General features: G+C 37.9%; 3 protein-coding genes across 3 annotated transcripts; 1 reads left to right on the top strand and 2 right to left on the bottom strand.

Moving 5' to 3' along the window:
* The first annotated feature begins 1,140 nt into the window (after positions 1–1,140).
* On the top strand, positions 1,141–5,058 carry LOC137028033 (uncharacterized). The gene is made up of 2 exons (XM_067396735.1): positions 1,141–3,256; positions 3,802–5,058. Exons 1-2 carry the CDS (start codon positions 2,360–2,362, stop codon positions 4,198–4,200), a joined length of 1,296 nt encoding a protein of 431 aa, XP_067252836.1. The 5' UTR covers positions 1,141–2,359; the 3' UTR covers positions 4,201–5,058.
* A 197-nt stretch (positions 5,059–5,255) lies between these two features.
* On the bottom strand, positions 5,256–10,085 carry mydgf (myeloid-derived growth factor). The gene is made up of 6 exons (XM_067396737.1): positions 9,861–10,085; positions 8,272–8,322; positions 6,979–7,040; positions 6,734–6,815; positions 6,093–6,165; positions 5,256–5,908 (listed from the first exon to the last, which is right to left on the bottom strand). The coding sequence occupies exons 1-6, from the start codon at positions 10,014–10,016 to the stop codon at positions 5,829–5,831; spliced, it is 504 nt and encodes a 167-aa protein (XP_067252838.1). The 5' UTR covers positions 10,017–10,085; the 3' UTR covers positions 5,256–5,828.
* Positions 10,086–12,740: 2,655 nt separating this feature from the next.
* On the bottom strand, positions 12,741–16,010 carry loxl5a (lysyl oxidase-like 5a). The gene is made up of 7 exons (XM_067396736.1): positions 15,314–16,010; positions 14,743–14,851; positions 14,512–14,649; positions 13,223–13,379; positions 13,036–13,131; positions 12,854–12,969; positions 12,741–12,780 (listed from the first exon to the last, which is right to left on the bottom strand). The coding sequence occupies exons 1-7, from the start codon at positions 15,975–15,977 to the stop codon at positions 12,774–12,776; spliced, it is 1,287 nt and encodes a 428-aa protein (XP_067252837.1). The 5' UTR covers positions 15,978–16,010; the 3' UTR covers positions 12,741–12,773.
* Between the last annotated feature and the right edge of the window lie 1,229 nt (positions 16,011–17,239).

The raw sequence follows: 17,239 nt of genomic DNA on the forward strand, positions 1-17,239 counted from the left end.
AAAGCAATTATTTATTTAATAAATCCATAGCCTACTTAAAGAAATCATTGATATTCCGTGCGCCTCTCAAGGTTATACATTCAGTGACATTAAATTACATCATATCACCTTGTTTATCCTGACTAGAAGTGGAATTCCTGAGCTATTAATAGCTGGGGATGACATCATGCTCGACCCCCGATCACCGCAATGTCCCTTCACACCTAACCTGCAAAACGCATGGCTGCCTTCTCTTCTGCCCGTCAGTTGTCTTGGTAACAGCCACCAGAGGTGTAGAAATGAATATCTGACCACAAGACAAAGATGAGAATCAGATATTATGATCAGCTAGCAGAGGCTCGTAAAACCCACTGCTTTTTATAATCAAAATTGAGCACCAAAAAAGAAAACAAGTTGGTGCTGCATAATGTAAATGTCGGAGTTTAAACACCACAGCTGTTGAATCGCATATGCAGGCCATTAGTGTTATATAGTGTCGTCAGACTTGACAGGTATCAGCACTTACCCGTCCAAACTGAATTTCAAATGAACTGCTGTGTTTTTCTGCTATTTATGGCTCGCACTCAGCGTGAGAGTGACGTCTCAAAGCACAGCGTTTGCTGCTGCAGTGATGTGTCTGGTGTCAAACAAAAGGCCCTCTGACCAGCACTCTAGGACCGTTAGCCCGCAGAAACTACGTGGACGATAACATCTCTGTGGCTGCTTTTAAGCTGTTTATCAGTAACGTGGAACAGTGACTATTAGAGTCATGTTTCTGTTGGCTGCGAGACTGAGTGCTATACACAAAGATTTATATTGCTTCGATTTCTAATTTATTCTTCTTAAAGATGAAATTTCAGCACCATTAGCGTCACCAAATGGAATAGTAAAAAAAGTTTTCAAACCAGTTTCAAAATGCATTGTGTGCTATACTGTATCCTTATAATGCAATGCCCTCAACTTGACCTTCCCCTTCTCAGTATGATGAATGAACTGCAAAAGTAATTACAGCCAAAATTCAAACATGTTTATTTTTAATCATCGTTTCATCAAGATTGCACTTAAATTAGCTGTATTTATTTAAAAGACGCTAATTGGACACCACTTATATACAATGCAATGAGGTCATGAGACATCAATGAAGCATACCTTTGTTTCAGTTGTTTATTTAGCAATATATTATTTTAAAAATCAGTTTACAGTGTGTATACATGAAGCTGCAAATTAAGAAACATCAAAATCATGAGTGTCTGCAGTTGCAATGCATGTTGTGTGTGTTAGATGTACTTTGGTTAGGGTTGATATGATTCAGAGACTGTATCAGAGGTAAAATTTTTTGACCTTTCTCAAAGTGATCGGTGAGATTATGTGGAAATGAGACAAGAACTGAAACTGAAAAATCAAAAGCAGCTGGGAATAACAATGGTAAAGTTTGTATTTGTGACCTTTCAATCTTGCATACTGTGAATAGAAATGCTACCATGGGACTGTAACCATACAACAAAAAAGTGTGTGACTTTCATGTTAATCGCATTTTTGAAACAGGATTCAATGTCATATTTGGTGCAAAATCATTAGAAACTCATAAAACGGTTGAGGATACTAAAATGTTTGAAAATGCTGCATAATTATAACTTGAGTATGTGCTCTTTTTGGAAACCCCTCCATACCAGATAAACCCGAAATAAACCAAAGACATGAAGAAGTATTTTCATGCTGCAGTGTGCCAGGTTATTAATTTTAAAAGTCGCATCCTCATGCATTTTTTTTTAGGGACTAGCCCTGCCTATGCTGCCCCATAAAGCACTAGAGGGGGAGTCTGCCTCCCCCTGGCATCCTGCTGTAAAATCCTTGGTGTAATTGTAGCGTACTGAGGCAGAACAGGAGTAATCAGATCAGTCCCGAAGCTGGGAACATACATGGAAATACAGCATCAGCACTGGATTAAACCCCCCACCACGTCCTCCTTTACTGATTGAGGTACGATGAGTTCCTGCAAGTACAGAGAGAGAGAGGGAGCGAGGAAAAGCCATGAGAGGGAGTGGGAGGAAGAATGAACCAGAAAGGGAGGCAGCGCAGTGCGAGTGAGCGAGAGAGAGGGACGGGGAGGGAGTCAAAGGCAGGAAGCGAGCAACAGCCAGTGGAACAGAAATGCAAGGAGTTTGAGGGAGAGGGAGGAAAACAGAGGCCGACCGCCAACGAGAGGACGACGGGAGCGAAGCGAGGTGAGAGAGTAAGAAGGGCAAGGGTCCAGAGGAAGAAAACACACCGGGATAACATCAGCAGGAGGAAGCAAGACACGGGAAGGTGGGGGTCAGAGTGAAGAAACATGCAAGAGAAAGTTTGAAGGCAAGGCAGATGAGAAAAACATCTCCTGGTGATGACAAGGCCGGGACACTTAAAGAAGGGACGCATTCTCTCGAGAGTCCCCTTCTTAGGCCGCAGGATGTTCTCTGAGACAAAAGGGGTCGGGGAGCAACGCATTCAACCCACCACCCCAGCCCAACTTCAATTACAAAACGGACTGCAAAGACCTCAAGCTGACCTCCTTGCCTATTTTGGGAATGGGGACCATGTAATGAACACCTGTGGACCAAAGCAGCAGTATTCCCCCCTGAATGGATATACTGCCAAGCAATGTCTAGCCGTTCAGGGGTGTCATGCGGCGCAAAACGTAACTGGCCAGATTTGTCATACCAGTGTGCGGTGGAGCCGGCCGCCAGGGAAGGGGCTGCAACATAACAGCGTCTCTGTGAACTACAGCTTGAGAGAATGCAGCTTTGTGGTCCACCAGCACCAGACTGAGCCACACCCCTTCTTGAGGAAGTGTGCTCTGGACGCGCCAACACAGTTCAGGGGTCATGGAAACTGTGGAGTGCCTGTTTGTGTGGCGGAGCAACAATCAGGCTCTGTGCGAGGGGCCCTGCTTACGGAGCAACATGCATCAAACTGGATGGATGCAAGTGACACTCATAACTCGACCTTTAATAGGGAACTTTGCACTTCTAATGGACAGGGAACTTTAAGTCGATGCCTGGGACATGTAACGCAAGACTTGAATGAACCTAGTCTAGTGAATGAAGTTATGCTGTCTACCAAAGATGTCAACAAACCTAATACTGTCGCCCAAGGGGATCTCAGTGGACCAGGACGAGGGACTTACACTTTCGGCTCTAAGCAGTCGGAAAGAGCTATTCGGGACCAGATCCAAAGAGTTGTTGTGAATCTCGAGGAGGTTTTAACTGGCCTGAAAGAGATACATCTGGAAATGAAGGAGGTAAAGGTTTATTTATCACTTGGGGATGTTAGCAGATGTTCCTCATAATGAGTTCAACAAAGGGCAATGTTTAAATGTTCTATTTCATTAAATCCCAAAATCTTTGCTATCCATCAACTGCCGGATACTCTTAATCGTTGTACTTTAGATTACACACGGACCATGAATTTTAAACTTTCATATTTGTCTTCATATTAATAATAAATACTGTTTATATAGACCCCTGAATTTATTGCACATTTGGCAATTTCACTTTTGTGAAGGGATAGTGAAACTTTAATGCAGAGATGAATGGTCAGATCCGCTCCATTTAGCAAATGTATTCAGTATCTGAGAGGAATGTTGGCTGGTGGTTTATAGTCCCCTCAGACAGGCTAGAAGAAAGGGCCGCTGTCCACTCTCACCTCTCTGCCGCAGTTTCATAATCATGTAAGCTAGCCTGCCGGCACTCTTGAGTGAAATGTGCCCCAATAGAAATTGTATAGTACTCTACATTTCTAGGAACTATTTGCATTAACTATGCCTTGTCTTCCCCTGAAACTCAGGTGGTCCAGAAGATAGACCTGCTGACGGCTGACATTGATATGGGCAATGAGGAACCAGGGGACACTTTCAGAGGACGCCAATCAGGAAAGATGGACACCGAAGTGGCATCCTCTCAAGGAGTCCGCTCCAAGCCATCCTTCAAAACATCTGTGTCCCCACCTCCATATCCCATCAGAGATCAAGGGCTGCATGAGGCAGGCCAAAAACTGGAACCCAATCAGAAGATGCTGAACTCTCAAAGACAAACATCAGGGACAGCTTCAGGGCGCAGGAGCCAGAAGCCTCCTCCTTACCCTTACGCCAGCACAATGGCAAGAGTGAACCCTAAAGCAAAAGACAAAGGGCAGAAGACGCCACCCTACCCCTTTAAACGGAGACTGCTCTCGACCATTGTTTGAGCAGACCGTGGCCTCAGGATACAAAGCGGAGCATTACTCACTATATGTGGTATACCGTGTTACAGGCACCTTTCTGGTAAGTCTGGTCCTCAGTGGATCCGATAACCCAGAGTACAGCAACAATTTATTGTCCGGAAAGTCTCTCAGACCGCAGGTGAACCATGTAATGCCTTTTCGATTTAGGTCTATAAAGAGGATGCGACAGAAACTTCATGAACTAATAAATCTAGAGAGTGACATGGGTGACTGGGGGCCACTTCTTAGAAATACTGTACGCAAGCCAAAGGTAGCGGGAGATTATTTCTAGCCTTAGATGACATCTGGAGTGGGACGCAATCACAATTCCAATTCCTCTGATCTCCCAGCAACCCCCATCTGTTAAAGGATTATTTTTATTGCTTTCCAAACTCAGGTCTAGTGCTTGAAGTCTTGCCTTAGAAATTGATGCTCTCAGATACACGTCCTGAGGATATTTTACCAAAATCACAATGCGACAATGCTTAGTATTCAAATGCAAGCACCTTTCAACAGGTACTGAAAAGAAACTAGGTTAAGCATACTTTTACGGCATTATGTCTCCCTCATGTGTGCTGCAGTGCTCATTTCAAGCTCTTTGAAGATGTAGGACCGTATAAAGCATTTTCTAGAATAGATTTGAAAGCCACATAATCTACTGTTTGAAAAAGTCATGTTTTTGATTCACTTCCAAAATTGCTGACAATGAGAACTGTTTCAGACACTCATATGTACATTTGTGAAGATGTACAGAGCTGCATTGGACAAATATAACAATATGACCAGAATCTGTACATGTAGGAAGATTTTTTAAGATACATTTTACCATATTTAAAGTTCATTACACAAATCCCCTTAAAAGAAATGGCAGAAACATCTGTAGATTCTGTTGGCACTGATAGTCCTTGAAAACAGATACTGCACATTTAATTTATGCATATTAATGTGAATAAGTCATTTGATGTCAAGAATTAGCAAACTGCGAAGCAAGAAACCAAAACGTTCTGATAACAGATTTATTAAAAAATTCCAGTACATCAGCTATCAGAAAAAAAGCATGATTGGAAATGTAACTGTTTTTCTGTCTTTTCCTCCACCACAGAAATAATCAAAGGATTCTGACATACCCCAAAGATTTTGTGGGAATTCTCTACAAGCTTGCCATTACAGCAGCTTAAGAAAGTAAGTACAGTATGAGCAAAGACGCGCTCTGGATAATCAGATTTGCAAGTATGAAGTCAAAATCTGGCTGAAACCCTAAACCCATAAATGCTGCCCAGAATAGAAATCAATCTACTGCTCTGAACTGAATTTGAAGAATCCTTCATAACACCTCACAAATATGAATAAATTTGCATGTACATTTTTTTTCCTTTTTTGCCCAATAATAGACTTTTTGTCTACCTCATTAGATGATCAGTCCAGTTCATGGCCATTGGCGTAATGCTGCCTCTATAGGAAATCTCTGTAGTATTTTCTATCACAGGAAGTTCCTGTGCCTTGATTTCCTTTGCTTGATATGTGACAGTGGACAGTTAAGTGGCAGAGTGTCCATAGCTGTCAAATAAACAATGTCCTTGCATGATGGGACAATCCTCTTTTGGACTGGCCAATCAGAGTTCATCGTGGCGTGTTCGGCCAATGACAGTGAGCTTGGAAAGCTCGGAACGGAATTTCCCATCTCTGTGGGTCACTGAAGGACAGAATAAAGATGTGCATGATTAGAAACATTAATATTCAGTATTGAAATTGGCATGATTTCATTAATTTCTGTGACTTTTACAGTCTTGGAAAACCAAATTTTAATATTCACTCATATTTCCAGGTTTTTCCACGGCTGTGTGAACCCTACTGGAAGTAGTAATATGCAGACTCACCAGCAGATTCTGACACAATGTACTCCTCTTCCTTCAAATCAACATCCCTCTGTCCACCCACAGCCGTCTGGGACTGACAAGAAGAGAAAGAAGAGGATGAGTGACAAGACATTAACAGAGAAGCCTAGAGGAGTGGGCTGAATAACAAAGAGATCTTGTGTAAGAAAACAAAAAGAGACATGAGCCTATGGAGCGCCTGTTTCAAATATGCGTTTGAACTTTTCTTATTTACACCGGGGACAAGGCCACCAGAACGTCACCGTCATCCCGCTACTGAGAATGTCAGTGCAATCTGAAGATGAAGACCTTTTCACAAAGTCTTGATATGCAACACCTGTACAAAAAGGGCTGACTGCTTTTGATCTGAGAGCAACGAGCGTTAGGAATCTGAATTAAGGTTTGATCTGCGGCAAATATCAATGTCACGACTGAGGATCAATTTTAAACATGCTCTTCAAAAACGTGCTAATTCTTTTTGTGCAAAGCACACAAATAAAATGTATCTTCTGAATAGTCTGTCAATGAAATGCGTCAACACATTTCTTCATATTGAATCATATATTTCTACCTATTGCTGAATGTTTCACTCATTGAGGTGGAGTGAGGTCATGAAGGATAGCTGAAGTTAATATGATACTTACATATGCGGTGGCGTACTCAATCTTGGCTCCTTTTATCTCGGCTTTGAACTGGGTAAAAAACAAGTAGGACTTTCCTTGGGGCCTATCGTGAAAATGACAGAGAGAAAAATCAATATCGTCCCCTCTTTCATCTCAAGTTTCACGACAATGTTTGAAAACACAGAAAACCAAGATTAGATTTGCTTGTAGTTCTGAGTAAATCACATTTTTAGGATTGCATATTGAGCAGAGCTTTTTAAAGTTACCTCCATACTGAACAGGAAAACATCTGTTCATCATCACTCAGTCCAACGCTCATTTGCCATTGCTACAGGGAATAAAAGCACAAAGGGTTCACATTTAAATCCACAACAGAGCAATTCTGTGAAATCAGGACATTTTACAATAGCGCAAAGTAGCTGCAATTTCTCGGGTCGTTAGTGTTGGAGTGACAAATGTCTTGATGCTACAAAAAACAGTTGACTGTTTAAAAAAAATGAAAATAAAATAACATCTCACATTTGATTGAAAGCAATGATGAATAAGAAATATCTAAATATCAGTATTAAACCCCTATCAGTAATATCTAATAAAACTGAATTCATCTAATGTCCATCAATAGTACAAAGTGCAAGGAAATAAAAATCAATAAAATAAAAGTTTTGTTGGTGAGAAGTATTTATACTAAAGGTGCTGTATGTAGGATTTCTGTCCACTAGAGGTCGCTAGAGGCCTATTCAAAACAAAGGCGTAGCTTGACGGAAAGTTTGAGCGTGGAATCTTGGGACATGGAGCGGCATATACATATTAAATGGAGCGGCATTTAATAGACAGAGCCGTAGTTCCCTGACAAGCCACGCAATATCGCGTTCATTATCGAAGGCGATTCATCTGCGATAATGAATGCAATATTGCGCGGCTTGTCAGTGATCTACGGTTCTGTCTATTAAATGGCGCTCCATTTGAAAGCAGGTGATGGTGATTTCGCGGTAATCAGGGAACCGGCTTTACTGACGAAATGCGCGTGACAATCGCAAGCGATATATCGGTCAGCCCTAACGGTTACTAAAAATAAAGCTGCATCTGATTATGCTATGTTAGCTACTTCACAAAATAGTGTTTTTCTCTGAGGCGTGGTAAAGCATGGTACTCGCAAAAAAATCAAGAAAATTAGATTTAAATAATAAGACTAAACGTGTTATATATAACAACAACTATATAACAACAATTAGTTTTCTGTCTATAAATATATCAAAACAGTTTTTCCCTTGTCTATTAAAACATGTAAATATTAAAGCATCTTTGGTGTTTCCATGGTTTCTACAAAATAAAACCGGAAACCGAGGGTTAACGCGGGTATGACGCCATTGACAGACGACTCCTCACACGTCCCGGAGCCTTGCTTAAAATTGCAATTTTCTCACGATTTGGGATATTGTAAGTACTCAAGTGAACAAAATATATAACTCTGGCCAAGTGGATTTTGGATATTTTTCTGCAAAAATCTTACATATTGCACCTTTAATCTGTATTTATTAAAGCATACGACAATGTCTTACCTCGTTGGTTCCTCCTTGAGATGCATATGTGAAGGTGCATTTATACTTTTTCTAAAAAGAATAAATAGATCATTGTAAACAGACATAAAGCAGGATGACAATGCCAAGCTTCCACCCACGAAATATGCAAATTTTCCAGACTGAACTTGACTGTGTATTGAAATGATGTTGACCCTTACAAAAATAACCATGGTAACTATAGTTCCTGTCAAAAGACTTGCAGTTATTATTACTACAATAAAAAAATATAACTAAGAATGACAGCGAGGGTAAATGGCTGAGACACACCAGCCGTGAATAAAAAACAAAAACAAAAGGCCACAGTCTTCAAAACCCAGTTGAAAAAATACTATAGTAAATTCTATAGTGTTTTTGAACTACTATAGTAAATTGTAGTATACTGTATTATAGTATTTACAACACTTTTTTAATGAATGCTACAGCGTACTGTAGTGAACTGATAAACTATATATAGTATACTTTAGAGTAGTAAACTGTAGTGTATATTGTAGTATAATATACCCTATAGTTGTAGAAAAATTTGTGTAATTTGTTTATATTACTATAGTTGTTATGTTACCACAGCAACTATAGAATAATTGGGTAAAGTTGGTTTTATATTCGCACATTCGGACTGATAATTTCAGACTTTCCAATAAATGTGCAATAAATTAATGTTTGTGAATTTTAAGCAGCGACATGATATTGACAACCAACGATTGTCAACTTACAACATTTTTCACAGTCGATCAAAATAGGCAAGTATTGTTTTAATGGCATATTTACTTGTGAATATCCACTGAATGTCCAATGTAGTGTGATTAACAAGCTATTGAATACGGATGTCCGAATGTGCGAATATAAAACCAACTTAACCCAAGTCTATAGAATTACCACAACAAATTAATTCAAGTACGGTTTAAAAACACTATAGTATTTACTATAAATTACTATAGTATTTTTTCACCTGGGACCTGACACGATTTGATTTGAGAGCAACTACGGAGCATTATTTTGGTCAGTCCCTCACATAAAACTATCGAATGGCTTCACAAAACTTTTTTTTTCCCTTCACAAAACTTTAGGCGCGCACGGGTGATTTTTTTATAAAGCATTATAGTTTCATCAAAAGAATATTGGGATTTCACAGACGAAATAAAGTCATAAGGGTTTGGTACGACGTGAGGGTGGGTGACGTTAAATAATGAAATGATTTATATTTTTTGACTAAACTATTCCTTTAAAGTACATTTGAGCCGCTGGGGGGCGCACTGAACGTCAGCGCCTCCACAACAGTCCAATGAGAAGATGACGGGTGGATTTCCTTTCAACGCGTCGCGGTTTTTCAAACACAGTATCCATTCATTACTATAATAAGAGTTTAATATGAACGTATTTTATCAGATAAGAAGTTCAGTAGGGCATATACTTTCAAATGTAATAATAGCTGTGAATGAGAACTGGAAAAATACTATGTAAACATTAAATCGAGTCCATGCAAATCATTCAGGAAAAAAAAAAACGTTTCAATTGATGATAACGTGTTATAAATATTACGTTGATACAGTATTAAGGAGCGTTATACTCACAAGTTTAGCAGAGAAAGTCTGCACAACTCCTCCTGGTTTGACATCGAAGTCGAGTGTTTTGGTCCTGTCAGCAGAGGCGCGAGCTGCGCACAACACCAGCATCAGCAGCAGCAGCAGCAGCTTTACACACGAGTTCATGTGATCATCGCATGCCATGATGCTTTATGGAGGAGAGAGCTGTGCTGATGTTGTGCATGAAAAGCTGCCAGCACTGTTCCTGTATGTTCTTCATAGGATGGGAAAGTTAGTTCTGTGAATCGAGGTGTTGAGCATCTAGTGGACTGGAGTAGAATAACAACTCATTTTTACACTTTAGTGTCCCAACAAATGTATATTAGCATTTATGAAAAGCATTTTCATGGTATAGCTTTTTGAATGTACAAAAATATCATTATTAGGGTAAAACGGGGCTAAACGCACACCTTAATAAAAAATGTGTTTTTCACAACTCTCAAAGTGTATGATTGCAGGAATGTTTGTATTAAACATTGATGGAGCAACAGATTTTATGTGAAAATAAATCATAAAAGTGGGGTAAAAGGCACACATGGGGTAAAAGGCACACAATATTCATAAAAATACTTCAGCTAAAATAATGTTTTTAATAATGTCTAGGTTACTTGTTCTAAAGAATCACTTTAGCAAAGTTTTTACTATTTTCTGTTTATTTTGATAAATAAAAAAATAATTTGTGTTCAATAAATATACTGTCATTAAAATAGGCCTATTTTAATATAAAATATATTTAAAAAATACAGAAAGAAAAATAACTTTGAAAAGTAAATATTCTGAAAGCACTGAAGAAGATCCCTTAATATTTAATATAGATTCACAGTAGTAACAAATTATATTTTATTATGAAATGATTATATAATATTTTTTAAATATGATTGTTACATTAAATATGGGTATTATATCTAAAATACCCAGTTTGATATATGATATTTGCCATTTGAATCTAATCATGTCATGTCAACAAATGGAAAAGTCAGTCAGCTGTTCATTATCATGTTAATTATTGTGCCCTTTGCCCCAACAGCAGTGGTGCTTTTTACCCCAAATACCATACTTTTACATATTCTTCCATTATTGAAAAACTGGTGCTTGAATTACCTTGAACAAAACTGAAAATCATTAAGAAGACCTTTGTCTGAAAATACAAACATTAATATAATAGATTCTCATTTGTTTCTTAAATCAACAACATTTTAAAAAACAAAAAGATCAAACTACCTCAGAATCAACTTTGCGTCAAGGATCAGACAAAATTGCACGTGCATTTTGAAAAGCGGATGTTTAGGAAAATGCTGCGGGAAGTTTTTGTGCTATCTAGTGGTTTAGAGGAAAATAAAATCAAAGGCACCATTAGCCCTGTTGTACCCTACTGTACATTATTACTGTGATTGAAATATCACTGTCAAAAGTTTAATAGACTGATGGTTTTTAACAGGTACATGACGGGAAGTATTAAATATCTTATTTTATATATTTTTGAAGCATTACATGTTCTGATTTTATTTTTCTAGGAAAGGATATGTACGTATATATTGCAATTTTAAAACTTCCAATAGAAGTCTTCTCCATAGTCAACAATGATGGATATTCCTTCTCACGTATGAAAGTGTCTCTGCCCATGAATTCCACTCTGGAATTTCTCTTTCTCGTGTCATTTTAAATGTTCCGACAGAACGGAATGTTTCCGGAGATGTTGCACTCTCAGCACGTTTGGAGATCCTGAGCAAACTGAACTTTCATGACTCTGATGTCTGGCTGTGCGGATTTGACCCCATAGACCCATTTTCAAATGAGCCATGACCTGAAATACTTCAGAGGATCACAAATATATATGATCCCGTGGTTAAAAAAAAACATAAACTAGTAATAAAATCTATTTATGAGTGGACCATAAAAATCTGGTGGACTCTCCCCTTTCTGTACACCTTTGTGAAACACTACACAGCAAAAACTATTTGCTTGTCTGGCTGTTACAACTCAATTATAACAGCCCAAACAAAAATAATAATACTATTAAAAGTCAAGGGGCAAGAGCTAAAGCAACTAAAGCAAACACTGATCTCCATAATGGTGAATAATGATAATATTCTCCTTTGGTGATCCTGCTTGTTATCATCAGGTGTCTTCAATAATGCTCAATCATCATTCAATTAATCACTTATTTATCTCATTAACTTTAACACTGCTTCAGTGACGTATACATACACTGCGTTCCAAATTATTATGCAAGAGACAAATCAGTAAGATTTCTGTACAATAAACATTCAGATTTGAGTTTTTCTAAGAAAATGTTTGTTTGTTTATTTATCCATGTCTTTTTAGATAACTGGTATCAATCTCAGACAAAATAATTTGCGAGATCTATACAAACCCTACTTAGAGGTTGTTCCACATTATTAAGCAAGTCACAGTTCTCATGCAATATGGAGAGGAAGAAAGATCTTTCTGAAGATGAAAAGCATGAAATGGTGCAATATTGTGCAAAAGGCATGAAAACAACTAATATTGTGTGAAACTGAATGGAGATTATCGAATTATCATAAGATTTGTGAGTAATTTAGAGAACAGCAGAACTTGGTCAGATAAAAATATATAAAATGAAATAGAAATAATACATAGAAAATGTAATTGAATACAATAATTGAATTGAATATACTTTGCAAAAGTTTAATAAATAAGAATTTATTCATTATACATTATTGGCACTCATTGGATGTTTAGCTTTAACACATATGTCACAGTCACTTTGCAAGAAGAGTGTCTGTCAAGAACATAAATCTAGATAAGTACAAATAAGTCAAGTTAATGGCCAATCGATCCACAACAATGTGTCTTTGAATGGCGCGTTTGGTTGATTTCAACTCCAAACACCATTGGAGGTTTGGATGAAGTACTGGATCAGTATCTGTGAAATATATAAACATTGTTAATGTGTCAGCCATTTTAAAAAGATTTCTGATTCCATACTTAAAACTCACCCTGTGATTCTGCAGTTATGCGCTTGGACGTACGACCCCATGTATCTGATGTCACATCTCACGATGTTATTGGAGAAATCAGACTCTTGCACTTGGAAGCCTGGGTTCACGGTCACCTGTTAATGGTTCACATAGTTTCAAAGCATGTCTGTTACTTTTGGTATAACAATGCAATGACTCACCTTTAGAATATAATCTCCAGGAGAAACATCGGTAATGTCAATCCACTGACAGTCGATGTTGGCATGGTAGGTGTCGTAGCAGCCTGGGCTCAATCCCTGCTCCAAAAATGACAAAAGTTGTAAACTGACTGATAAAACAACTTAATTGTGGGAAAAAATAAGGAAGTGACATTTTTTTCCCTTGAACCTGTGTGTGAGCAGTGCAGGCGTATCTTCTCCTCACACCTGGATCACAGCTGGTGTCCTCCAGACAAAAACTGGCTTTATGACCCTCAGCCACCTTTCTGCCCGTGGAGGCATCCAGGAGGTCGTAATTGCTGAAGGCATCCATGCTGTGATAATGTCTTTAGGATGAAAATGGAGTAATATAGATAAATATTCACTTTGTTATCAAGAAATGAAGAGTCACTTTGAGATTCTGTAGCTAGGTCATAGGTTCGATTTCCAGGGAGCTTGTAAAAAAACTGGAATGAAAGTATTGAACAAATGTGCATAAATGTAAATTAACATAGAATTCAATGAACTGTGAAGTATAAAAAATATCTTCTCTCTTGGTTCCCAAAATGGAAAACCATTGGGGACCTTTCACACTCTAAAAACTAATTCAGGGGACCTTTAGTCATTACTTAAATATATATATATTGTTGTGAAATAAAAAATCAAGTTCTGAAATGCTGTTAGACTTTTTACTTGTAATTGTTATTTTATTGAGTTTGGATGACACACAAATTATGCCGATTGATTCGATATACTATCATGACTTGTCATAGTTTAACATTTTCAGTTAATCAAAAATGTATTTAATTTTAAGTTCTGTTAATGTAAAACACAATCTGATGACGTGTAAACGTGTTTCATTGTTTTGAGTTGTATGAACACTTCTTTTAATTTAGACGAACTTAAAACTTGAAACTGGGCTGGTTTTAAATTCCCCAACCTTTTTTTTCTCATGGCACTTCAATGGGAGAGTAAATGCTAAAATTAAGTGTTATATAATGTTTTTTGTGCAAGATTAATGGTAAGGGAGATTTAGCAGTAATTTGTGTTTTGTTATGCTAATTTAGAAGAGTTTCTGTTAATGTGGGTTTTTGGAGATTTACCATCATGGTGACAAGCGGTGCTTGGTAAGTTCATGTTCATGCGTTTTATTGTGTCCAAAAAGCATCTTCACCTTACTTAAAACATTATGTTGGATCAACTCAAAATATTGCTTTGAATTAATGTAATTCTCCCAATTGGCTTAAGTTAAAAATTCTAGTGAAAAACGTTAACATATTTTTTTGTTGAACCAATGTTTTATTTTTTTGAGTGCAGTGAATACTTCTTAAAAGAACCATTTTTCTTAGTGTGAAGAACATTTGAATACATTTTGAGCAGTTGAAAGGTTCCATGGATGTTAAAGGTTCATCACGGATCATCTGTGTCTGTCTGTTGAAATAAGGTGAATGCTGAATGTTAAAGTTGTCAGAAACCTACTGATGGCAGCTGTGCCATTCCCACTGGTGATGTGGTTTCACAGGGAGAAAATCTGCTGTGCCTTGATTTTTGACCCTCTGAGGAAATCGGAGAAGCACTCTGTAATCAAGGTCTCTCACTCTTGAGTCGTACGCTGAACTTGTGGGAAATATTCCAATTAAAATGGTTGGAAAATCAAGAATGGTTATAATTCGCTGCTATTGTGGTTTGGTTCCCAAATAGAGTCAGTACCTGGAGAGGCAGTTCTCTTCTGCGGCACATCTTAATGTGTACATCTGCACTCTTTGGATATAAGATGCAGCTTGGATATAGTATGGATCAGGAATGAGATCAGGCAGTCCTGGAAAAGATTATTAGTATATAATTTCAATGGACAGACTATAAAGAAAAAATATGCAATTTAGACCGGCACTACAAAAAATATGCAATTTAGACCGGCACTACAAAAAATATGCAATTTAGACCGGCACTACAAAAATAAGTTCATTGTCGCAACCATAGTACGCGACTTGATCATTTTTCATCGGAGTTAGACACCATATTGCAAAACCATTACAGGTAAATTGCCATTTATCACTTTATTATACTTTTTATGTAAAATATTGGTTAAATCTATTTGTTTTAACATGCTGATTTTTATCCAACAGTGGGCGCCAAAAGACACTTTGCATCATAAAGAAGTGAACATCATCAGCTCTCGCAGCGATAATGTCCTATAAAATGTACTTTAAAAACAGTCGACCGCCCTTAAAGTCGTTGTATATTTCTCACATTGACTAAAAAGTTCAAAATGTTGTCTTACCGTTATGGAAATACCTTGTAACATGACCCGTTTCTCTCTGAGGAGATCTATTGACACTTCCATTTGGGAGCAGATTATAGTAGAAAGGGTTTCTGTTGTTTACCTGAGGATTCGTTGGTTCATCACCAATCATAGTGTCACTTTCCTCAACCCGGAGGGGAGGATTTACCGTATTTCTGTTATTAACATATGCTGAAGGTGCAGCTGAACTGGTTCTTGATGAAAGTTTAGAATTATTAGCAGTGTTACTCCCAGTCAAAGTGGAAAGTTGAGGAAGCGGATTAGCCTCAGAATTGATAGCGGAAGTTTTTTCAGTAGCTGCCGTGGGTGATGTTCGTTTTGGTGTGCTGGTAACTAAGTTATGGCGTCCGGGTGGCCTTGAAGCTTTCACTGGTGCCAGTGTAGTTTTTTCAGTTGGTGCTGCTATCCCATAGAGCGTGAACTGAGTGTGCAGTGCTTCATCTGAAGAAAGTGCAGTTCTTTTTGCATGCAAAGACAACCGATTATTCCTCAAAGGAGATGTATGACCAGACGTCATGTAGGGTCTTGCATCCATACCAAGATTGTGGTCTGGCGCAGAGTTTGAATGCACCACATGCCCAACTGTGTGCATCCTAGTGTTGGCAGAACGTCCCATGAAAATCCTGCTTGTGAATGTTGGCATCAAATGCCTCGTCAATAAGAATCTTGCATTTCGTTTTCCAGAAACAGGTGTGTGATATTGAGAACCGGTGCCCAGTAAACTGTAAACCTGTCTGTTAGTTTCCCACTTAACCTTGTGTCTCCAGGGTCCATGGCGCTGTGCGGTGCTTAAACACACCAGGATGCTCAGGTGTATGAAGAAGAGAATAAATGAATATTTCATTTCAAAATTATTAAATTATGGGTAAATTGGACCAGGATGCAAAAGAAAGTGTGGCACTTTGTGCTCCCCAAAGCTGTTAAATAAGAGCCCAGGTTGAGATGAAGGCGGTACATTGGAGGCGTTTCTCTCTCCAAACTTTCCCACTTTTTCCTCCTTGAAGTTTCACACACAACACATTTACAAATGGGAAATGTGGTGCCACTTTAATAGTAAAGGTGTAGTTAGTTGACAAAAACATGTATAACTACTAAAATATAAGTAAAAAAGCCCATAGCCTATTTGTTTTATAGTCTTCCTTAATTGCAGTTCACTGAATAGGACATGTTTTGCCACTAGAGGGAGTGAAAAATGTCATTTTAATTAATTGCATAAGGGTTTATTATTGGCATATTGTAAACAAAATGACTACCTGTTTGTCACTAAATCACATGAAATGATATAAAATTCTCAGCCATTATCACAAGAATATCTGCCTTACAAATTGTTTAAACCATTCCAATCTTCCAATGACGACAATTGCTCCTATAGCGATGAATGTCTTCACTTTCCCCTTCGAATTATTTCATTGCACAAATATTTGAAGTGAATGAGTAGGCATTTGTCTTATGAGAAAGGGACACTATTGAAAAGCACATAGGCACATTCAACTCTGAATTTAAAGCATGAGCTCAAGGTTTATTCAGGAAAATGTCTAGACAATGTTTGTTTTCATGCAGTTTGAACTTAAGCATAGGCCTTTTTACACAGAGCAATAAATATAAAGCTGAGCTGGAACTTGTGTTGGAGCGGAAAAGGTTAATTAAAAGGCATTTAAAGGTTATCTCTTTATAAAAATAATCCTTGGGTTAATGCAAGCTAATTTGGTAGAAAACAAAATAACCCCAGGAATGATATTGGACATTGGTAATGGTTATTTAATAGTTCCTAGTCCTGTTATTTATCTACTAGCGTGATATTTATCTCTTATCTTTAAGTGCACATACCATGTGAAAATAAGTACACTTACATAAGTGCTTTATTTTCAGCAACTAATTTTGTACTTTATATACTAAAAAATCATC

The sequence above is a fragment of the Chanodichthys erythropterus genome, chromosome 10, assembly GCF_024489055.1.
Source record: "Chanodichthys erythropterus isolate Z2021 chromosome 10, ASM2448905v1, whole genome shotgun sequence".
Lineage (NCBI taxonomy): Eukaryota > Metazoa > Chordata > Actinopteri > Cypriniformes > Xenocyprididae > Chanodichthys > Chanodichthys erythropterus.

Coding starts and splice junctions, on each gene's coding strand:
- loxl5a (XM_067396736.1), bottom strand. CDS start 15,977: ATGCCAACATTCACAAGCAGGATTTTCATGGGACGTTCTGCCAACACT. Junction 14,852..15,313: donor TACAAGGTATTTCCATAACG/GTAAGACAACAT, acceptor AATCTTTTCCAG/GACTGCCTGATCTCATTCCT. Junction 13,380..14,511: donor GAATGGCACAGCTGCCATCA/GTAGGTTTCTGA, acceptor TTCATCCTAAAG/ACATTATCACAGCATGGATG.
- LOC137028033 (XM_067396735.1), top strand. CDS start 2,360: ATGACAAGGCCGGGACACTTAAAGAAGGGACGCATTCTCTCGAGAGTC. Junction 3,257..3,801: donor TACATCTGGAAATGAAGGAG/GTAAAGGTTTAT, acceptor CCTGAAACTCAG/GTGGTCCAGAAGATAGACCT.
- mydgf (XM_067396737.1), bottom strand. CDS start 10,016: ATGGCATGCGATGATCACATGAACTCGTGTGTAAAGCTGCTGCTGCTG. Junction 7,041..8,271: donor CTCAAGGAGGAACCAACGAG/GTAAGACATTGT, acceptor TATTCCCTGTAG/CAATGGCAAATGAGCGTTGG. Junction 6,166..6,733: donor TTGAGTACGCCACCGCATAT/GTAAGTATCATA, acceptor TCTTCTTGTCAG/TCCCAGACGGCTGTGGGTGG.